The sequence below is a fragment of the Rhipicephalus microplus genome, unplaced genomic scaffold (assembly GCF_043290135.1).
Source record: "Rhipicephalus microplus isolate Deutch F79 unplaced genomic scaffold, USDA_Rmic scaffold_28, whole genome shotgun sequence".
Taxonomy (NCBI): domain Eukaryota; kingdom Metazoa; phylum Arthropoda; class Arachnida; order Ixodida; family Ixodidae; genus Rhipicephalus; species Rhipicephalus microplus.
Window position 1 is genome coordinate 3,469,558 of NW_027464601.1, and position 24,506 is coordinate 3,494,063.

Genomic DNA, 24,506 nt, shown 5'->3' on the forward strand with positions numbered 1-24,506 from the left:
CCATGGGTCATCGTTCGAAGACCCGGAGTCCTGGCTGAAGACATACGACCGTGTGGCCGCCCTCAACCACTGGGACCATGACGAAAAGCTGCGTCGTGTGTTCTTCTATTTGGAAGACACCGCAAGGACTTGGCTTGAAAATCGGGAGTCCACGCTCCGAACGTGGGATGTTTTCTGCGGCGCATTCCTTCAAACGTTCGCGAGCGTCGCTCGCAAAGAAAGGGCCGCTGCTTTATTAGAGACTCGGGTTCAGCTACCAAATGAAAATGTCGCCATTTTCACAGAAGAAATGACCCGACTATTCCGTCACGCTGATCCAGACATGCCTGAGGAGAAAAAAGTTCGTTTCCTCATGCGAGGGGTCAAACAGGAGCTCTTCGCGGGACTGATGAGAAACCCACCGATAACCGTCCAAGAATTTGTAGCAGAAGCGACCACTATCGAAAAGACCCTGGACATGCGCACCAGACAGTATAATCGTCGCCTGACTGCAGACTGCGCTGCTGCTCAAGCCAGTAACTCCGGAGACCTGCGTGAAACGATCCGAGCGATCGTGCGGGAAGAGCTGCGCAAGCTATTGCCTTCGGCCCAGCCTCAAGTGGATTCAATTGCCGACATTGTGCGAGAAGAAGTTCGGCAATCGCTTCAAATTCCCCACGGACCGCTGCCCGAGCCGGAAGCTATGAGCTACGCTGCTGCACTGCGCCACAATGCTCCTCCCCGTCCATGCCAAAACGCCGCCCCATCGCACTTCCGTCGACAGACGCCACCGCCGCCACCACCCCCACCGACGTCATACCGTTCGCCAGTGGCCCAGCGCAGTGCACCGAGGAAGACTGACGTCTGGCGCACCCCTGACCATCGCCCGCTCTGCTACCACTGCGGCGAGGCCGGACACACATACCGCCGTTGCCAGTACCGACAGATGGGACTGCGTGGCTTCGCCGTCAATGCACCGCGTCCACAGCCAGGAGAACGACCACGTGACATCGCCGACTACCTGACAGGAACTCGGTGGACACCACGAAGCCCTTCGCGTTCGCCGTCGCCCAGCCGCCGCACGTCACCGCGCCACCGGCAGTACTCTGGCCCAACGCGGGGCCGGTCTCCTAGCCCGTATCCGGGAAACTAAGGGCAGCAACCGCTGGAGGTGCGGTTGCTGTGCGACGAACTACCGAAGATCCTCCGACGACGACGACGCCGCGACGGAGCTTTCCGAACACAACGCCAGCCAGGCAAAGCCCTGACGGCGAAAGCTCATTTACCGAAGGTGGCCTGACGACGCAGCATGGAAGCAGCGGAACAAGCCGACGCAGCCGTGACCCGACGCCACGCCCTAACTGTAATGCGAGACGGCGAACTAGCGACCTCGACGTTCTTATCGACGGCCACAGTGTGACTGCTCTCGTCGATACTGGAGCCGACTATTCTGTCATCAGTGGGTCGTTCGCCGCGAAGTTAAAGAAAGTTAGGACAGCTTGGAAAGGCCCTGAAATCCGCACAGCCGGAGGTCATCTCGTAACGCCTGCAGGAATCTGCACAGCAAGAGTCACCATTAACGGGCGTATTTATCCTACAGACTTCGTAGTCCTACAGTGTTGCTCGAGAGATGTCATCCTTGGCATGGACTTCTTATGCCTCCATGGTGCTGTCATCAACCTAAAAACAAAGTCGATAACGTTATCACAGAAGAAGCACTACCGCCGCGCACGCCGTCAGGACACCATGCCTTGAATGTGCTGGAAGAACAAGTCACCATTCCGCCTCGCTCAAGCGTCATTATTGCAGTCGGTGCTCCTAAATCACGTGACTTGGAAGGCGTCGTTGAAGGCAGTCAGCATCTGTTGGTCACCCGAAATATTTGCGTCGCAAGAGGAATTGCAGAGCTGCGGGGAGGCAACGCAACGGTTTTGCTCACGAATTTCAGCAATGAGTACAAACATGTGAACAAAGGAACAACGGTCGCATACATCGAAGAAATTGTCGAAGCCACCAGTGCTTTCGCCCTCGCCGATTCTGCGGAACCTGCTCAGAGGAACCAAGCCCCTCCCATAGCTTTCGACGTCAATCCCAGACTTCCGAACGATAAGCAAGAACAGCTCAAGGCCCTGCTCCTGCAATACGAAGATTGCTTTTCGTCGTCATCGAAAATTCGGCAGACCCCAATCACGAAACATCGCATCATAACCGAAGAAAATGCCAGACCACTCCGTCAGAGTCCGTACAGGGTTTCGACGCGAGAACGTGAGGCCATGAAGAGACAAGTTGATGAAATGCTGCGGGATGACATTATCCAGCCGTCCAAGAGTCCATGGGCATCCCCCGTGGTGTTAGTGAAGAAAAAGGATGGGACCCTACGTTTCTGCGTCGATTATCGCCGCCTGAACAAAATCACAAAAAAGGACGTGTATCCCCTCCCACGAATAGACGACGCACTTGATCGGCTTCATAACGCCAAGTACTTTTCGTCAATGGACCTTAAGACTGGCTATTGGCAAATCGAAGTCGACGAAAGAGACCGAGAGAAGACGGCGTTCATAACACCGGACGGCCTCTTCGAGTTTAAGGTGATGCCCTTCGGCCTTTGCTCAGCGCCTGCAACGTTTCAACGCGTTATGGATACAGTACTGGCAGGATTGAAGTGGCAGACTTGCCTTGTGTACTTGGACGACGTCGTCGTGTTTTCCTCGAGTTTCGACGAGCATCTTCGGCGCCTTGAAGCTGTACTTCAAGCCATCAAGACTTCCGGACTCACACTGAAGCCAGAAAAGTGCAGATTTGCGTATGAGGAGCTCTTGTTTCTGGGGCACGTTATCAGCAAGTCTGGAGTTCGTCCCGATCCACGGAAAACAGCCGCCATCACCGACTTCCCGCCGCCCACTGACAAGAAAGCCGTGCGCCGATTTCTGGGCCTGTGTGCCTATTATAGGCGGTTCGTGAAAAACTTCGCCCGCATCGCTGATCCTCTCACTAACCTTACCAAGGCCGACGTGGAGTTTAAGTGGGAAACGCCGCAGGAACACGCTTTCCAGGAGCTTAAACATCGCCTCCAGACGCCTCCGTTACTTGCCCATTTCGACGAATTCGCCGAGACAGAAATACATACTGACGCAAGCAGCGTAGGTCTTGGCGCCGTTCTTGTGCAGAGGGCTGACGGACGTGAAAGGGTTATTAGTTACGCCAGCCGATCGCTATCTAAAGCAGAAGCAAATTATTCCACAACAGAAAAGGAGTGCCTCGCCATCATCTGGGCTACGTCGAAATTTCGCCCCTACCTCTACGGCAGGCCCTTCAAAGTTGTGAGCGACCACCACGCATTGTGTTGGCTAGCCACCTTGAAGGACCCCTCAGGTCGCCTCGCACGATGGAGCCTGAGACTTCAAGAATATGACATTACTGTCATTTACAAGTCCGGCAAAAAACACTCCGACGCCGACTGTCTCTCTCGTGCGCCTGTCGACCAACCGCTACCCGACGACCCGGATGACGACTACTTCTTAGGAACGATAACTACCGACGACTTCGCTGAACGACAGAGGGCCGACCCGGAACTTAAGGCCCTAATAGAATACCTCGAAGGCAGGACCGCCGAAGTCCCGAAGATATTCAAGCGCGCACTTGCGTCGTTCTTTCTACCAAACGGTCTTCTAGAAAAGAAAAACTTTTCACCGCTTCGAGCTAAGTACCTTCTTGTGGTGCCTTCAGCTCTGCGACCAGAACTCCTGCAGGCCCTTCACGACGATCCGACGGCAGGGCACCTCGGTGTTTCTCGCACGCTCGCGAGGATACAAGAAAGGTACTACTGGCCACGTCTTACCACCGACGTCACTCGTTATGTGAGAACATGCCGAGACTGTCAGCGACGCAAGACACCGCCGACAAGGCCAGCGGGACTTCTGCAGCCAATTGATCCACCTTGCCGACCTTTCCAGCAGATTGGTATGGACCTACTGGGGCCGTTCCCGACGTCGGCTTTCGGAAACAAGTGGATCGTGGTAGCTACCGACTACCTCACCCGCTACGCCGAGACAAAAGCCCTGCCAAAAGGCAGTGCATCCGAAGTAGCTAAATTCTTCGTCGAAAATATCGTCCTACGTCATGGCGCCCCAGAGGTCCTTATCACCGACAGAGGAACGGCATTCACTGCCGACCTAACTCAAGCAATCTTGGCATACAGCCAAACAAACCACCGCCGGACGACAGCGTACCACCCACAGACCAACGGCCTCACCGAGCGGCTTAACAAGACGATCGCCGACATGCTGTCAATGTACGTCGATGTCGAACACAAGACGTGGGACGCCATTCTTCCGTATGTGACCTTCGCATACAACACGGCGGTGCAGGAGACGACGCAGATATCGCCATACAAATTGGTCTACGGAAGGAGCCCGGCAACGACACTCGATGCCATGTTACCCAACATCACCGACGAAGCAAACCTCGATGTGAGCGAGTACCTTCAACGCGCCGAAGAAGCCCGACAACTTGCGCGTCTCCGTATCAAGAATCAACAGACGACCGACAGCCACCGTTACAACCTTCGACGACGCTTCGTGGAATACCAGCCCGGTGAACGTGTTTGGGTGTGGACGCCGATACGCCGACGTGGACTAAGTGAAAAGCTTCTGCGACGGTACTTCGGACCGTACAGGGTGGTTCGACGGCTCGGCCCACTTGATTACGAGGTTGTCCCCGACGGCATCACGAACTCTCAACGACGCCGGTCGCGACCTGAAGTCGTCCATGTCGCGCGCCTCAAGCCGTTTCATGCGCGTTAACAAACTGAACTAGTGTTTTTTTTTTGTGTTATTGTTGTATCGTAATTTATTCATTGTACTTTCTTGCATTATTATTGTACTTTCATCTTTAGTTAAAGCATCGGGACGATGCCTTTTTTCAGAGGGGGGCAATGCCACGTTCCATTTCCCAAGTTTTTGTTATCGTCCGAAAACACCGCACGATTCTCAGCGCAAACCGCGCCTGCAGTTTTCTAGAAGGTTCCGGACTGTAGTAGATCATTTCGATAAGATCACGCCCACTGTGCGAACGGTACAGATTGTTCTGGAAGCTACGCCACCGCCAGCGATAACGCTAGAACATTCGACGGCAAGAGTATAAATGCCGACGCGCTTCGCCGCTTGTCTGTTGTTGATCGAAGGCCGACGCTCCGTTCGCCGCTATCAGTCCGAGACTGCTATCTGTGCGAGACTGCTGCTGTAATTGGACTTTCAGTTTACCGGGCACAGGTTCGCCCAAATAAACAGTTAAATCCTAACACGAAGTCTCCTGTCTTCGGCCACGTCACGACCCCGTGACAATATAATCGAAAGTTACCTGTCAAACCGGACATTCCGTGTCCGTCTGGGCAGTGTGCTCTCTCAAACATTTGTCCAGGAAACAGGCGTGCCACAAGGTGGCGTGCTTAGTTGCACACTTTTTATTATCAAAATGAATTCTTTGCACTTGTCCATTCCCCGCAATATGTTCTATTGTACATATGTCGACGACGTTCAGCTTGGCTTCAAGTCATGCAACTTGGCCATGTGTGAGCGGTAGGTTCAGCTGGGTTTAAATAAGGTCTCCAAATGGGCAAATGAAAATGGATTTCGCCTGAACCCACAAAAAAGCACGTGTGTCTTGTTCTCTCGAAAGAGAGGCATGCACTCGGAACCTGACGTTCGACTGAACGGGCAACGTCTGTCCGTCAAAGCCGAGTATAAATTCTTAGGCTTAATCTTGGACAACAAGTTAACCTTCGTACCGTACATCAAGTATTTAAAAACAAAATGTTTAAAAGCCATGAATGTTATAAAAGTGTTGTCACGTACTACGTAGGGTAGTGATAGGCAATGCCTCATGAACCTCTATAAAAGCCTCATTCGCACCCGCTTAGATTATGGGGCCGTTGTCTATCAGTCTGCTACTCAAAGTGCCTTGAAGATGCTGGACCTTGTGCACCATTTGGGCATCCGCCTTTCTACGGGTGCGTTTCGCACCAGCCCCGTAGAAAGCCTTTATGTTGAGTCAAATGAGTGGTCTCGCTTCATCTGCAAAGAACCTACATGTCCTTTGTATACTTTCTTAAGGTGAAAGCAGACAAGAGGCACCCCTCATACTCTACTATTAATGACTTGTCGAGCTCCATTCTTTTTCAAAACAGGCCTTCAATGAGGCAGCCCTTCTCAGTTCGCCTGAAGGGTCTAGCTGAGGACACTGGAGTGTCACTCGAACACAGTTTAATGGCTCCTGTAGCATACCCACCACCGTGGCAGCGGCAGACTATAGACTGCGATGTGTCTTTTCTAGAAGTTTCAAAACATGCGCCCATTGCCCATATCCGAACATATTTCCTGGAACTTCTACACAAGTACACACGTCCTGAGTTTTTTACAGATGCCTCTAAGTCTAACTCCTCTGTGTCCTACGCTGCTGTTGGCCCTGCCTTTTCGGATGCTGGCCCTCTACATCCAGGCACAAGTATCTTCACAGCAGAAGCTTACGCGATACTTGTGGCAGCTAAACACATTAAACAATTACAAATACAAAAAGCAGTAATTTATACAGACTCCCTCAGTGTGGTAACGGCTCTGCACAGTCTTAAAAAACAAAAAAAGCCTGTCCTTGTCTCATTTTACTCCATATTTTGCACACTCTACACACTCAACCAACATGTTGTGGTGTGCTGGGTGCCAGGGCACTGTGAGATCCAAGGCAACGTGAGGGTGGATCAGCTCGCTGCGTCCGTCCACAAAAACACTGCCCCTACACCCATATCAATCCCGGTCCGTGATCTGAAGCCGTCTCTCAAACGAAACCTCAGGGACTACTGGCAGAGCAAGTGGGATAAACACACACAAAACAAACTACACGTTATCAAGCCACACCTTGGCCATTGGCCACCAGTATCAAAATCTCGTCTAAGAGAGGTAACACTAACAAGACTCAGGATAGGACACACATACACGACACACACACATCTTTTGTCCGGTGGTGATCCACCACTGTGTGACAATTGTGGTGAGGCATTTACAGTTCTTCACGTTTTAATCCAATGTAAACAGTTAGACACTCTAAGAAGACAACACTTTCCATTACCCTACCGACAACATATACCGTTACACCCCGCAATGTTTGTCGGTAGGGAACCACTTTTCACCCATAAATCATTGTTAGCTTTTTTAAGAGATTTAATTTTTACCACGTAATATACCCAGGCATTGCGTAGCGTGACCTCTCAAGAGAGGTTGCTGCTGCAGTGATTACGTTTAAAAGCACTTGCCTCGCAGCCCTTGGACACAAGGGCGCTGATGAGGCACGTGTGCTAGTGCCAAATATTTTTACATGTTTTTATTATCAAAATCTTTGTCACCCCTTTTAATATGCATATCACGCCACTGTCATGATCTTAATACTTATGTTTTTACCCTCATTATCGCGAGGAATTTTAAGGCCCCTATACAGCCACGCAACATATCATTGTCTCATCTCTACTCATCGAAATGGCGCTCTTTGGCCATCAACTGGCCCTTGCGCCACAAAGCACCACACATCATCATCATTGTTGTCTATTGTAATGTACTGTTTTGTCCCCGTGTGTAAATAAGCTGAACAATAAATAGAGAAAAGAGGCGTGGCTGTGTGATAGAACACCCGCTTGCCACGTAAAGTACGTGGGTAAGATTTCTTCTCAGACCCAGAATTTTTTATTATTTATTTTATTTACATCTCACTCAATTTTTTGGTCCCGCAAGATCAATATTTCGCTCACAACGAACAATGCGTATTCCAGAATTAATGCCAAACGACCTCTTGGACCAAAGTGTTCTTATTCTGATTTAACACTCACCTAAATAAGGTGGCCGGGTCTTTTAATAAATATTTTGCAACGATAAGAAAGAAGCTGGGCACAAGTACAAACAAAAAACGTAACTCTCTATTCCCTTCTATTTATGAGGATAGGTACTTTTTTAAAAGTACCGAAGCTGAAATTATTGCAGTTGTACATCAGATGTCATCACATAAGGCCATGGGACATGATAGAGTACCAGTTGAAATATTGAAGGACAATATCGAAACCTTAACGACGCGTCTAGCTGTTATTTTCAACCTGCCCTTCAAGACAGGCGTGTACCTTGAGCAGAGTAAGGTAGGGAGGTGGCACCAATCCACAAAGCCGAAAGCTCGGACAACATAGCAAATTACCACCTTATAACAATTCTATCACGTGTGAACACTCTTTTTGAGAAGCTTGTGGCCAAAAGAATGCTGGACTTTACTACGAAATACAACATTCTAACTCCTAGTTAGCATGGATGTAGAAAAATACACAGTACGGCTACTGTGGTAAGGTTTGTGGTGGAAATATTAAACTGCGTGAATCGATAACCAATTTTTCCTCGGCCTCTTCCATGACATGAAAAAAAAGAAGCTTTTGAGTCATTGGACCACAATATATTGTTTAGAAAACTTGAACGCTAATAATTTATAGGAATATCTTCAAAGTTCTTTTGTAGTTATTTGTCCAAACAGTCGCCCCGCCCCGGTGGTCTAGTGGCTAAGGTACTCGGCTGCTGACCCGCAGGTCCCGGGTTGAAATCCCGGCTGCGGCGGCTGCATTTCCGATTGAGGTGGAAATGCTGTAGGCCCGTGTGCTCAGATTTGGGTGCACGTTAAAGAACCCCAGGTGGTCGAAATTTCCGGAGCCCTCCACTGCGGCGTCTCTCATAATCATATGGTGGTTTTGCAACATTACACCCCACAAATCAATCAATCAATTGTTCAAACGGTCTCGGTATGCACAAATACTTGGTAACAAACTAAACAGGAAGCTTGTTGAAACTGGTGTGCTGCAAGGTTCGGTACGTGGACCAATTTCGTTCTCCATGTTCATTATTGATTTTCCTCTCTCCTTAAACCATGTGCAAGCAGCTCTGTATGCAGATGACACTGCTTTACTCATAGCTCTCTTCAGAAAGCCACATCACTAGCCAATGAGGAGCTGCAAATGACTTCTCAGTGGTTTAAATAAAACTACATATTAATAAATTAAAAACAATTACATTGTTTTCACGTCTAACCGAAAAGTGGTATCTGACATAAGTGGTGTGTTCACCGGGGGAAACTCCCATTAATAAAGAAAATGCATATATTTATTTCTTGATTTACTTGTTTATTTATTTCTATACCCTAAAGGCCCAATTGGGCATTTTATAGGGGGGGATGTAAGTGAATACATACGTTTCAAGCAATACGAACAGAAAACAGATTAATTACCAAAGAGTAAACCATAAAAAGGAAACAGTGAGTAAATCGAATCATAGCATCAAGTCAAATACATTTACCAACACTAATCGAATACATATTCATTAGTACAATAATAATGAAAACACCTATGAAAATTACATGGAAGAACACTAAGTATTGGGAGCGAAAACAGCAGACGAAGCGAGGGCAATCAGACACAGGTCAGCCATGTTCTTCTCTATGCAAATAGCCCTGAAGCATAGAGTTAAATATGAAAGGATCTGTTATTTCTGCGATGTTAGGTGGAAGAGAATTCCATTAGATTATGCGTAATGATAATGGCAAATTTTGAAACATTTTGTTCCTAGCAAAAATGGGGGCCACTTTGTGTGCATGATCGAGGCGGGTTGAAGTATGAGGCGTTGGAAAGATATGAGACTGGGCTAAGGATGAATTGCTGTGATAAAGTGAGTGAAAAAACCATAGTCGAGTATGTTGCCTGCGCATGGCAAGTGTGGCAAGGCTAAGGTCCGTTTTCAATAAAAACTTATGTAACGTGAGTAGGATGATGAGATGAACCGAGCAGCTTTATTCTGCACCATTTCGAGCATGTTAAAAAGACCGATTTGGTGCGAAAACTTTTTCTATCGGAGAGCTACCAGTTGCCAAATAATTATTATTGAAATGTATGTATATGTTGCATAATTTGTATTTTTTTCTATTATGACCGTATTTGATTTTGTGATCTGTGATGGAAGTAAATGTGTAAAGATTCTACTTGCTAATTAAACCACAACATGCCTTGTCTATAACGGATCCTTATCTAGCCACGTTGGCTACGGATCCAGATGTTTTCACAGAAATGCGTTGTAAATAATTTTGAAAAGTAAAGCATTCTACTTCATTTAAAAAAATCTTTGATAGTGTTGTGAACTTCAGCACTAGAAGCCGAAGATTCATCATGATTCAGACTAAACTGAACATTCCCACACAAAAACAATAGCAGCGAGAAAAAATGTCCACACAAGGCTTCGGGGCATGCAAGCAGTTTTCTGCTTCCATGCCCCGAAGGCAGTTGCAAGGTAGTTGGTACTGATCACTAACCTGCAGAGTGAAGAACATCAGCGTGAGCCCTAAATTGTTAACGCGATAACAGTAAAGAGCTCATTTCGCAGAAATTCCAACGTCAGTGTCAGCGTCGTTGGTTGGCCCCGCCGCAGTGGTCTAGTGGCTAAGGTACTCGGCTGCTGACCCGCAGGTCGCGGGTTCGAATCCCGGCTGCGGCAGCTGCATTTCCGATGGCGGCGGAAATGTTGTAGGCCCGTGTACTCAGATTTGGGTGCACGTTAAAGAACCCCAGGTGGTCGAAATTTCTGGAGCCCTCCACTACGGCGTCTCTCATAATGGTTTTGGGACGTTAAACCCCACATATCAATCAATCAAGCGTCGTTGGTTGTGAGCGAAAAATTGTCTTTTTTGCTTCATCGAAAAATTGAGCATCGGTGCATGACAAAAAAAAATCGGGAAAGATGCAAATAAGAAAATTTTGTGTGCCAGGAGAGATCTATCTTGAATCGGGTGGTTTCTAGTGGGGATTGAACCAGGGTCATTTGCATGGCTAGCGGATGTTCTAACACCAAGCCATACGTCCGTTTTTTTTGTAATATTTAAAGCCACTTGTCTGCTTGAGAATGCAGGGAAAATAACTTCCCCGGCTTAGTAATACGATGAAAGTAACTTTGATGCTTTAGAAACACACATGTCCTGTATCAGTGCTTCACGATATGACATGAAATATTGCTGTAATAATGGATAGTACAAGAAGCAGAGTCCTTCAATACTTTACTGGTCGTGAAGCTTTGCCGTAACTCGATGGGAGAGCTTTGTGTGCTCTGAGCGGCGGCCGCGGGGGGTTGCTGCGTCACCGCGCGGTGTATCGGGCAGATCGGAGGGACGCTGGCTGCTCGTGCCGCTATGGGGTCAATGCATAATGCTACGCGTGGCAAGCCATCACAAAGTTTTTCACCGTATGATTACTATTGTGCCTAATGTCCTGTACCTGATGATTGGGAAGGGTGCCATATACCTACTGGGTACCTGGTTGTCGATCCGGTTACCTAATAAATATGACGAAAAAGTCTCAGAGTTCTCGCTGCGTACAGTGATCGGCGGAAAAAGTGGACGCGTGCAATGCCACGACAGTGAACTGGTGGTTTCACATTTGTTTCCCTGAATGTGTGTGTGGCGTGTGCGAAAGGCACTTCTATGAGAGTGGCATCATTCGCGTGGACCAGTGGCTTATCGGAGACATTGTTGTCAAGTCACCAAGCGACGTTCCGAAACTTTTGACAACTCTGTGTCAAGAATTTACCACAGCCTCACAGCGTATTTGTATAGTGGAAAAAGATGCAGAGCTTGCCTACCTACCAAGCGTCAATGGGAATCGACAGCGAGCTGGAGAGTTTTGAGGCTGCATCGAACTGTGCGTGAGCTCTCTTGACATAGCTGCAATGAATAATGACGCATTTAATGAAGTTGAGCATACCGGCCGCCTCTTCTTCTTGTCTATGTCTGTAGGTAATACAGAAGCCCGATGACTGAAATGCTCACCGTTTTTGTTTACACAGGCACTGAAATGTCCAAAAGAGGTGATATGCCAAACAGGTCGAGCTACATGCAGCTCTTCACAGCTTGAAAAAATCAATGCAACAGAGACTTCAGCGCTACCAATAGATGTTTGCTAGGGTGGCGGCGCAAGAGCGGTTGCACCTCAACAATGCTGTACGAAACTTGCACAAGCTGTAAAAGCGGGCAGAGTTAATTTTCGATATCAATGCATCATGAGCACGAGAAGATAAGTTTTTGCGTCACATGGTGACGCCTCTGGTGTGGGACCCAGTCGGTAAATTTTCACGTTTCAGGAGTGATGTAAGACATTCTTCTCTACACTCTTTATTGTGAGGTATGAAAAAAAAGCTCAGCCTGCACCATAACCATACCAATCATGCCAATCAAAAAGAAAAATTAGTAGGGTAAAGCCAAGTGAAATTTAGAGGGGGAAGCATGTGCAGACGAAGCGGACTGCGCTCCCAGTCGAACCAGACAAAAAAAGCTCTTTGTTTGGTTTAAAATGTTGTTCTTGCTGTTTTTACTGCTAACATGTTTGGCGGAGCTTAATCTTCAGTGGTGAATTCTTGTGGTGCGCATCTTAATGGGGCTGTCTTGAAGTTCTTGCTTTTCTTGTTTGCTGCGAGAGTAGGAGTGTCCTGTTGATTTAAACTTCTCTTCCAAAATGGGTGCTCTGTAAAACTAAAATACTTTTGATTACTGCCACCCCCTCCCCCCACCCCATTAGTGTCAAGTCGGTTTGCGTACTAGTTTCTTTACTTTTTCCTAGTAGTAGATGTGGAGTAGGTAGAGTGGAGATGTGGAGTAGGCGTAGAGTTGGATTTATTCTTGAATTTTTGTTTATTTTGATATGTAATGATAATTAGGGGATTTAATGTGCAACAAAATGTCGAGTTTCTTAAAATATTAGTGGTTGACTTGTAAGTATTCATTACACTTTTTTCTAAACTTCAGAGACATAATTGCATGATTATATTTCAGAGGAAGAAAATTTTGAATCGTGTCAGATGGTCCTCGATAGTAAGAATATGACCCTTTGTGAGGGCAATGCATAGAGTTCTCAGCACTTTTGCTTCAACTTCCTTTTCTTTCTTTCTTTCTTTCTTTCTTTCGCTCTCTCTTTTTCTCTTTCTTTTTCAAGCCTTTTTTTCATGTCTTGATGTTTTTCTTTTTTTTCTGTTCTCGCTCTGTTGTCTTTTTTTCTTTCATAAAGCAAAAATCTTGTCGGGTTTTTTGTTTTCTCCTTATTTTCTTTTTACTTCTTCTCCCTCTTTTCTTTTCCTGTTATCGCTCTCTCTTTTTCTCTTTCTTTTTCAAGCCTTTTTTTCATGTCTTGATGTTTTTCTTTTTTTTCTGTTCTCGCTCTGTTGTCTTTTTTTCTTTCATAAAGCAAAAATCTTGTCGGGTTTTTTGTTTTCTCCTTATTTTCTTTTTACTTCTTCTCCCTCTTTTCTTTTCCTGTGCTTTTTTTTTTTCAAGCATTGTTTTTTTTAACATGTTTTTTTTTCTTTTACATTTATTTGAGCAGTTTCAGTTTGATAGTACCTAGGATAGACAATCAACTCCTATTAGTAAGAATTTTTTCTTGTAGAATATGTTAGGAGAATCGCCTTTACAGTAAAAACAATAAAGAAGTACAGGAAAGACACTGCATGAGTAAACTACACAGCAGAGTAAAGGACAGAGAAACTACACTGCATGGCCAACCAAACTTAGAACTTGCTATGGCACCATAGTGATAAATATAATGCAGAACAAAAACAGAAACACGAAATAAAAAAAAATTTCATATGAAGTATTACTTGACCATCATTATGTGCTAAATTAAAAGCACTGACTTATTCGCGGTGGCCGTTGGTTTAGTAAGTGCGAGGCAATCTTAAAATATGTATCTTCATATATAGCCTAGAAGGTTGGATAAGCGCTGTCAAAAGTTGCAACCACTACACTTCCGTGACGCGTCAAAAACCACCAGAGCCATTGATGAACTCTGGATTGTACACAAATGTTCACTAGATGCATCAGGGAAAAAAATAAGCATGTTTTTATGGAGGTAGCATATCTAACAATAGAATCTGCGTGCCGTCAAGTTTCTAGCTTCAAGAATTCATTTGACGCTGAATTTCACTGCATTAGAGCTTTCTCAAATTTCCTGACATCTCTATGAAGACGTATTAATGATTCACAGCTCCGGTGCGAGCCGTACAGTTACAGCGCCGTGGCCGCTCCAATGTCACACACTGGGTGAGGGTGCCCCTAGTGGTTGCTCCTGTCTGTCAAACTTTCGCCGAAGCTTCATGACCAGTAAAAGTAATAATTGACTCTATTACAAGTGTACATTGCCATCGGGCATCAGAAAATTCGATGTCATAATGACTTCATGGTTTAAAACCAGTCACCCACTACTGAAGGCATGCATGTTACATTGCACCATCAAGGCCGCATAGTGGGTGCATAGCAAGTTCGGGGTCATACGATAGGTCTTTGAAGTACGCACAAAGAACAGAATATTCTAATCGCTTACAACTCCTAGAGGTAAAGCTTAAGGGTCCCCTGATTGTTGATGTGCTTCGATCGCCGTTAATTGGCAACTGCAGAGTGCTTGGTTTTATACGGTATTTAGTGGGGCTGTCGATGCTCCTACAGCTACCAAAATTGAGGCAAAGCAAGACAGGGCAGGAAACCTTGAAACTAATCATAAAGGCAATGCCTGCTGTAGTTTTTTCACTGCTAGCGCAAACGCTCGCTCCACTCCGCCTTAGTTTAGGAAATGGTCGTGATGTGACATGACGTAAAGAGTGTGGCTGCTACCGTCACACTACGTCTGAGTTCTTTCGCAAGGAGATGCGATAGATGTGCCCTCCCTCGCTGATAGCATTCATATGTCAAATTTCTTCTTTTGTGCTCCTGTTTAAGGGGACAGGGTAAGCAAAATTATTGAAAAAAAGCATGTTCTCATATTGTGTTATTTAAATTCTATAGTCTGTTCTATCCAGAATTAGTCGTTAGCTTGTCTCAGTTGTTTTTTTTTTCTCTAAAAGTGACAAATTTCAAAACTTGAGCGGTGACCTGTCATGCCCCAATTTTTACACACCAAGAGCTTCCTTGTATTCCAGGTGTCATCGTCCTATGGAAAAGTTCCAGTTTGCAAGCTCGAGTGCATTTGGCACACCCAGAAAAGAATAGGCCCAAAGCTGAAAAACAAAAAAAAGTACATAGTGGCATCAAAATTTCTTTTTATGAATTTATATTTGACTGGAAACGTCTTAGTAGTGTCAGAATTAGTAAGAAATAGATCTATTATAATTTGGCCTATATATTTTCATGAAGTCAGCTTGAACGACATGCACAAAGATGTGTGGACCACATCTTCTCACATGGCATCAATTGATATTAACATTGCCCCGCCACGGTGGTCTAGTGGTTAAGGTACTCGGCTGCTGACCCGCAGGTCGCGGGATCAAATCCCGGCTGTGGCGGCTGCATTTCCGATGAAGGCGGAAATGTTGTAGGCCCGTGTGCTCAGATTTGGGTGCACGTTAAAGAACCCCAGGTGGTCGAAATTTCCGGAGCCCTCCACTACGGCGTCTCTCATAATCATATGTTGGTTTTGGGACGTTAAACGCCACAAATTAATCATTGATATCAACTCATCCCACGACCTGTGCTTGAAGGAAGCTGAAAGTTGGTGCGATTTAAACAAAACCCAGTTTAAAGGTGAACGATTCGTTCGTAAAGAGCACCTTCTCGCATCAGTTATTAAGGCAGGTAAACTATATTATCCGGAACTAGCTCATCCCGAATTACTTGCTAAATGTATCTATGGGAAAACTAGAAACCCTAATGAGTCCTTGAATATTTGTGTGTGTTGGGGGGCGTTAAATCCCACATGTCCATCAATCAATAAAATTTTTGTGTTGTAGCACACTCAAAAAAAAAAAAACGTTTTTCTCGGACACTGAAAAATGAAAATATGCACTCTTGATGCTGTGCACCCTTTTAAAGATGACAGTATAGCCTTTGTGAATGCGCTGAACTTTTTTGGAATTTTGCCAGGGCACTGCCTGGTGAGAGACCTAGGCACCCTTGAGCTGCGTCAACAGTCATTAGTTGACAGGTCTGCACAGCAGGTGATAAGGAAGGGTCACCAGGCAAGACGTATAAACATAAAAAAATGACATTGGTGATGTGTATCTGGCTGGTGCGTATTGAACAGGCCCGTCAATTTGCTGTCATCTCGTGCTACTTTTAAATTATAGGTCCTTTTTAACTTGATATGCAATTATTCGAAAACATGCTTTTTTTGTTCGTGTTCTATTATCTCAGCAGCCACAATATCTAGAATCAAAATGTGGCTAGTATTTACATATAGTAACAGGCTATATGGTAAAGCAGAATTATTATGTTGTGAGGAAGCGCTCTTTTTAAACACACCTATTTTTTTTATTGAGCGATAATTATGTATCCGAAGTATATACTTACAAAAAGTAGCATTACAATTTTCACCGCCAAATCTGCTTCAATGAAAAGAGGAATGGCTTATGATCTCAATGATAGAAAAATATTTACTGTAACTTTTAAGAGTATCGAGTGAAAGGTACATAAACTTTGCCTAAAATGCATGGCTTTAGTGCTCACTCTGTTCCCTTAATGCTCGAAGCGATGCCAACATCGCGTCACAGTGCCCACATGGCAGCTTCTAAAGGGAACGCATTCGGCAGTGTCACAGTGGCGAGTCTCCGTTGGTTTCGCGCTTGGCGCCAGGAACAGACACGCTATATCTCGAAACAAAATGCTTTAGAGCCAGTGGGATTGCGAAGATAATGATCAGGAGGAATGCAAAACGCCACCCTATGAATCTCTACACAAGTGAACAAAAGATTACTTTATCTGATTTTCGGTGTTAGACACCACAAAAAGGGTTCTCTCCATATGAACACGAAGTACACGCAAATGCAATGCCATGGGCTTGAGGAAGACAGGTCTGGAGGATAAGGTGGTGAATGGTCTGATCAGACGCATCTGGCTGGTATTGAAAAAATAGAGCAGGCGTTGCAACAGCAATTGAGCCACTATAGGCACCCGGCAATGCAGTTTACGAGATCTGATGGTAGCGCCAGAACACACAGTGTAGCGAGTAGACGTAGCAAACCTGAGTCTTCCGATGCGTAGCCTAGCGAGCAGACGCAGCAAAACCGAACTTGCATGTGCACATCATTTGCTTTTTTAGTTGTGAGCAAGGGGGTCACGGCTGATTATGTAAGCGCCCAGGAAGCGTTCTTTAAAAACGTGCCAAAAAGGACACTGACACTTCAGCGTGTCACTGTGTTCAGCGAGCGTTCCATTTTCTTAGTATCCCTGGCGGTTGGTACCAACACTGCTGAGGTGGCCCAAAGAGCTTCGTCGCGCCCTCTGATATCAATGTCGGGTGTCTATAATCCAGGCGAAGTGAAACCGCGGACACATCCGGGAACACAGCTCTAACATATTTACATGGGCGGCCTGGGTCACGAATTTGGCTGAAACAACCTCCTCGTGGTTAACGCTCCTTAACTATATACTATTCCTCCTAGGGACGGTAGTAAAACCTCAATCTAGAGCTCAGAACTGGACTTGGCTTTCAAAAATGAAAGATTCCTCAATCTCTCGCTCTCCGGGGCTGTAGGTCTACTGGCAAACGCAGCTGCTCAAGGCAGTTGCGAGCATTTTCCGCAGCCAACTGCACCGAAGATGAAATGCATGTGTGTTGTTACGCCTGCGAGTCCACACCGAACTTCAATGCCTCTGCAAAGGCAATCTCTGTCAAGGCCAGCAGTCGAGTCCGCTTGATGCGATCAACCCTGCGACATCACGAAGCGGCGGCGCCGGTCTGTCACGCAACGCACAGAGAGCTCCCTCAGCCCACGAGCCCGGTGAAGCAATCGGCGCCTTCCAGTCTGGCGAGTCTTACGTAATGCGTTGTGACGTCACTCGTCCTTGGGTGCAACGACGCGCAGCAGCTCCGGATTTGATGAGCAAGACGCGGCCCAGCGATGGGCCCCATTAGGGGATTCTGACATCACGGCCAGCGGCGGTTCTGGTTGGACGTTGGTGACTTCAAAGGATCCACCCGGTGCCTATGTCGCCGGCAGTAGACCTATGTCTCAGAGAAGCCTCTCGTTCTTCGAGCACTTTTCGCAGTCGGCGTGCCCAGTGTCCTTGGCAGCAGCGAGTTTCGTGGCACCCATTGTGACCTCGTCGAGGATATGCTTCGTAACAGAGAGAGAGGCGGACGGATGCATGCGAGAGAAGACATCTCGGCTCTTTGAGTCTCTAAGCTGTCAGCCCCAGTGCCGAATTTGTAACGCTTCTATTTCTGTGCTGTACGTAAACCTTCCCTTAACTCACCGTTGTTTCGTCCGCTCGTCTATCACCTCTGCGCCGAAGCAGTCGCGAGCTGAGTAACACATGCTAACAAACGGCTGGAGACCTTGGCGGTGGAATTCGGAGCAATGACGCCTTTGGGACCGTGTTGGCGTCTCGCTTTCGTAACAATGTCAGCCTCTGTCACTATTGTGTTTCCATTCCCATTCATACTGCAATGAAATTGGTGCCATCTGGCGCTCCAATTAAATATAAAATGTGGCTAAGTCAAAAGCAAATTAATAGTCATTTTAGATGGCAGAAGTTATTTTTTCATTTTTCTTTTAAGACACAAACATAACATTTATCATTCCCTTTGGTGGCGATGAATAATTTCATTGAAGGAGCTGCCATTTGAAGAGAACTGAAAATGCGAAGACATTCGGAATAGTCAGAAAATCAGATTTCGTTTGCGTGTTGTATACGTTGTGTAGGACTTAGAGGAAGTACAATCATATTTCTTATTTTATAGTCAGCATCTTACTAATATTTTGAAGTTTTGATATGGGTCAAATATTGTTTCGTATTCCGAACGCTATCTAAAGGGCCAGTTACGAAGGTAGTATGATAAATATATTTAGGTCAAAGTCTTGGGTGTCTCAGGCAGTGCGAAAAAAATTATCAGAATCATGCGTCGATATCACAGGCCTTCAAAGTTGTCGCATTAGTATGACCTCAGCAGGACATGACGAGACGTTACATGATTAGATAATCAGGTGACATCGTCGGCTGGCCAAAGGTACGCCGATCCTGGAGACCTTGCAAAACCATTCGAATAAAGGTTCTACGGCCTCCAGTCTTGGTGGCAGTGCATAACCACATTATATGCAGAAACATTTCTCGAGGTAGATCGGTGCAATCGAATATGATGTGCAACTTAGGCTGGGGTCGTCTTAGGCAAATGCGTGAGAGCTTTATTTTATTTTTGTGGTGACAGCACAAACAGGGCTTCAAAGCCAGGAACCCAAATCTATACGCATGCAGTTCTTATTACACTTTGTGCACAATTACACTTGCACAGTGAATGCTCTATTTAGCTGTCATCACAATGTTGCTATGTGCAAGCACATACCCGGAGTGACACTAACCAAAACGTAGATCGTAATGTATTTACTGTTCCAGACATCTGGCTTGAATAAAGTCAGTTGTCATGGATGGGGATGACTGGTTACCCCAAGAAACAGCCAACTAAAGGGCTGCTGTTCACTGCCTCTACTATCTTCACTTTTCCTCGCACCTTGTGTTATCGGTTGTCAGGCTTGCTCAATCCCTGATGCACATATTCGCCCGGATTTGTGTGAATGCCACTGGATTGACCTCGAGCTTAATACAGCTTCATTGTTGAATGGCGTCTTTTGCGGTTCATACTCGGCTTGCACGTTGGGCAAACTTGGCGTGGTGGCTGCATGTATTGTCTCTGTCTGTGGGCGCAGTTCAAAAGCAACGCCTTATGAGCAATGGCGCAGACAGGCGTTTGCGCACACGCGACATTTTACGTCGAGCTTTAGCAGCTTCGAACATGAAACATAGATTATTGTCACTCTAAACACCTTGATCAAATCAACATGTTCATTTTCGCAACAATTTTGTTTGGGCCAGGTCGGAACGAGCCGGGCAAACTTCTGCTGGCATAGTGAACACGTGAGTCTTATTCTCAGTAAATAGGCCTACCTTGAGTGGTGTAACTTTGAGTCGCATGCACTGGCTGACACTCACGTACCACAACATGCTCTATTTGTCACTGCTTTGCTAGCCCTGTTTCATGGAATAACGTTAAACATGCTACCTTGCTTGGCAGCTCCAATTAAGAACCGCGCTAAATAAGCTGAATTCAATAGTATGAATCACAATATAAATGTAGTCACTGCCTTCTTTTTAGTTGCAGAACAGCAACTACTGAAATAGTATAGATACTGTTGCATTAGCAAAGGAGTTAATTTATGTACAACTTGTGCTTCTTACTGTGAATGCGATTTACGAGACTATAAAAATTCTACCAACATTGCAATTGTTGTCAAACAAGCTAGACTTTCCTAAATGTGGTGTCGGTGTGTGCAGCCCACTCCTGGACTTTGTGATCTGTCGGTCTTCTTCAGTGGCGCAACTTCTGAGGACGCCATTCAGCGAGAGTGCTTGGGAGTTTATGGCTTGCCGTTTCCGGGGCGCTGTCCACCTTCAGGAAATGATGACGCAGAAATGGCGCGAGGATCGCTATCGCCAGATGATGGATTCTCGTGAAGACCGCACCACTTACTGGGGCATGAAGTTCCCGCAGTACATGGCCAGCTGTGAGTGTTCACACTGCCGATTTTCTGTTTCTAGTATTCTACACGTCGATGCATTTACCATCTCTGTTTTTGTTAACCGTATTGTTCGTCATATGTTTGAATAGTACTCTGCCAAACTTGACAGTTGACGGTCAATAGTTGCGGGTCTTACTAGAAGCAGAGAGCTAGCAGTACTTGCTCACTCAGGTCTGATTCTGTTTGAGTAGAGTCCACGATTTCTAATGACCGGCGATTTAGCCTCGTTTTATATATGCTGTCCTCTAACACTGGCACCATCTCCTAGGGTACCCTAGCCTAGCACTTCTGCCCTCTAGCTGGCAATATTGATTAACTGGCTTGTTGATTGATTGATATAAAAATTAATCGTGAACTGGAAGACCATAAAGAGCAGGTCCTACTTTCTGTTTAGTCTCTGTATTTCGTCGCACTTATTTATCATGAATCGATGGTTGAACTCTGCTCAGGGGCGTAGACAAAGATATTTTCTGGGTTCAAAGAGGAAAAGTGTACCTCCATGATTTGAAGTGCAGACAGGACAAGGAAATGGTCATTTTGCACCATATATGCCATGATGAAAGCAGAGAGGCCAGTGCGATACCAGAAGTTTGAAAATCAAGAATTCTGCCTCATTTCTTTTTAGAAATAAATGTTCGTAACCCCTGAACCTCAATGATACCTTGTCAGCCTCTATATTAACTGTATTGTGATCGTACGCTTATTTCCTGTACTTTTTATAACACTCATAAGTGAGGTTCTACTTACTACAAGCTTGCTTTCTGTCGCCAAGCCTTTTGACAAGGTAGCTCCCCAAGAATCTACATTAGGAGTGCGGCTATGTCTAATGTCATTTCCGACTAACATAGGTGAATTCATAGATAACACAAACTGCTGCACAATTTAGAAAGAATTTCTAAGATATATATTGTAAACATGAAGAGAGAAGGATAAAGCGTGCTCCTGTCTCATATACACCTCACGCGCGAATTCACTGACTCGTCTTGGCCCTACGTCACCACTGTCACTGTTATTCACGCATATTGCCCCACGCATGCTGTGCAGTCGAACCCGGCACCACCCCTGACGTGCAAGCAGTGCTGAACGAGATGGAGGAGTACAAGGTTGTTGTGCGCAACTGCTTTGGGTCTCACGCGCTAGTGATGAGTGCCACGATGAAGGCGGTGGACCCTAGATACGAACCGGGCTCCACACAAGGATACGTCGTGTTCCGGACGAACCAAGTGCTTTCTACACATAGGCAGCACATTAGGTTTGGGTGAGTTCTGTATACATTATGACACCTAAAGCAACAGCTTAACTCTCATAGTACAGAATCCACCTAAACAGTGACGTACAAAGGAAATTGCACTTGGCAAGAGCGCCCAACGGGCCAGATTAGCTGCCGTTTCCTGCTGAAATAATCAAGAGCCGACGCTTTAGTCATGCCTAACAAGTTGTGTCGGACGCTAAGTCCTTGTGCTGTAATTTAGGCCCGTTGTTAACGTCAGGTCGCAGCTGCAGAAAATAGCAGCATGCACAGCCACGTGCTCCACTGCTTTATACAAATGTAATTTAGTACGCACACTACTAATATTTTCGCGACCATTGACGACTACGATCATCATGAGAATTTCGAAGAAACTATGTTATGCCGACTGTGCTTGTCATCAACAAAATAAATCGCAACGTATCCATGGAGAAATGATGATAAGAGGTCAAAGCGTCCGTATGTTCGTCTGTTCTTCTGTCGATTCATTCGCCTGTCTGTCTCGCCATCCATCAGTACAATCGTCAACTGTACGAAACTGTCAACCATACGGGAACAACTAACGCCATCGAGTGATAATATTTCCAAGGGCAAATAGACACGTCATCTAGTCAGCAATTCCTGAATATAACGAGGTGTGGTTGCATGCTACTGCTGCTGCTGCTGCCGTTGCCACCGAACAACAACAACAGAAAAGGGAGAGACCCATGGCCCAAGGACCTTCGCTTCTAAAAATGCTCGCCGTGTAGCGAGAAAGAGTGAGTGGCAGTAAACGGCAGCGAAGGGAAGGCATGCTCACGCAGGCATGGTCCGAAAGTGAGTTTCTTGATTGAAAAAATTGGACGCGTATCTGCGTGTTTGCTGCAAACGCCTCTGAAAGACGATAGTCGTCTGCCTGCCTTTTTTCGTGCAAAGCGTCGCATTTTCAGTGCCGCCTAAAGAACACTAGAGTCTTCAGAATTGCTTATCCACATAGCATGTAGTCTATAAATTAGTTTTTATATTACAGGAGGATTACAAGGAGGGTTCAATTTAAGTTGAAAACGACACAGCAAGCAATGGAATGGTAAATGATAGAGGAAATCTTAAGGGACAAGAAGAGGGCGGAGTGAGTCTGGAAACAAGTGTGCGTTAGAGATATCATAGCCTAAATTAAGAAAAAGAAATGGACATGGGTAGGCTACATAGCTTGAAGACAGAATCACCATTGTTCCAATAATAAGAATCACAGACTGAATTTCTAGAGGAGGCTTGCGGGTGAAGAAGAGACAAAAAGTTAGGTGAGCTGATCAGATTAAGTAGTTTGTGGGTATAAATTGACAGCAGCAAGCACAGAACAAAGCTGATTGGCGAAACATGGGGAGGCTTTTGTCCTACAGTGGGCGTAGTGAGGCTGTTATAATAATGCTGATGATATTTTCTAGTCGACGAACACACCACCTAATGCATACGATTCGATGTTGCGCCTCATATATGCGTGATTTTTGGTTTTTGATCAACAGTGATGGCTAGTATCAACGCAGCCACCAATTCAAGATGACCTGGCATTCAGCAAGTGCCTAAACTTTGGACGAGTAGCTGAGTCATGTGCGTCATACCAACCGAGGGTAAGACAGACAATTTAAACCAAAGCGTGGGCGAAGCCCCGGAGGTACATCAATAAACGGTGAATCCTCCATAGGTTCTGACTACTTGGTTATCAAAGACGTGATGCTTTATATGTTCGTCCATCTCTCTGCCTGTCTGTCTTTATGTCGGTCGTCCTGTCTGTCGGTGAGTTCATTCTACCGTCTGACTCTCTGCCTTTATGTATGTCTGTACGTCTGTACATTGGTTGGTCTGTCTTTCTGTCTGTCTGTCTGCCCATCATTCTGTTTGTCTGTCCATCCGTCCATCTCCATACCACTAATGGTGAATTCCAACCTCCCTGTCCTTCCTCATTTATTCCTCCTGCTCCTCCTCCTCCTCCATTGGGAGAGCAGAAGCACTCAAAAGCACACTGAAAGTGCTGTCTTTAGAGCCGGCGTGTTTCAGTGGTTGAACAGGTGGAATAGCACTGTCATCCATTGGCAGAGCGAAAGTGCTTTTGCTGCGTCGAGGGCAGCCGGAAGCAGTTTGTAGTGCTCTCACGTAAAAAGCGAAGTAGGTGCAGTACGACGAGCCATGTGTCACTGGAACGACACAATAACCGCGTTTTTCTTCAGCCGGCGAGTGCGGCGACAATGGTGGCAGCCATGCGTAGTTTCAAACCATGGTTTCACTGTCTTGTACGGGTGGCGACGATGACAGCTGGATGCCTCCCAAATGCGTCATTGCACAAACATACTAGGTAGTAGGAGAATGAAGAACATGTGGCCAACCAATTTCACAGGTATTTTGTCGCTGCCCTAGAGAGAATATGCGGCAGCTTGGAATGTTTCGATCACATGGTTTTCCGCTTTTCACCCTCTCACCTGCTCTCCGGGAGCGTGCTGCATTCCAGGGGCAGATCGAGTGGCCCTGCTCTCAGTATTCTGCCCCCCACTCCTCACTGCCCTGCCCCTCTTCTCCTGTTCTCTCAATGAAAATCGCCGTAAAGCACACCTCTTTTATGCATCGGAGTGAAGCAAGCACCGCAGCGCCATCTAGTGGCACTCCAGGTACTAGGAATGGCTACAATGGAAGACCAGAGACTAGCC

General features: G+C 46.1%; 1 protein-coding gene across 2 annotated transcripts in view; it reads left to right on the forward strand.

Moving 5' to 3' along the window:
* LOC119184762 (decapping and exoribonuclease protein) overlaps positions 1-24,506 on the forward strand; it is a 60,251-nt gene that overhangs the window by 12,138 nt on the left and 23,607 nt on the right. The window contains exons 2-4 of one of the 2 annotated variants that reach the window (XM_075884361.1): positions 19,876-19,917; positions 20,335-20,564; positions 21,624-21,837. In XM_075884361.1, the coding sequence (XP_075740476.1) occupies positions 19,876-19,917; positions 20,335-20,564; positions 21,624-21,837 (486 nt within the window). The remainder of the gene's footprint in view (positions 1-19,875; positions 19,918-20,334; positions 20,565-21,623; positions 21,838-24,506) is intronic. The other variant, XM_037434057.2, reaches the window with a different exon arrangement.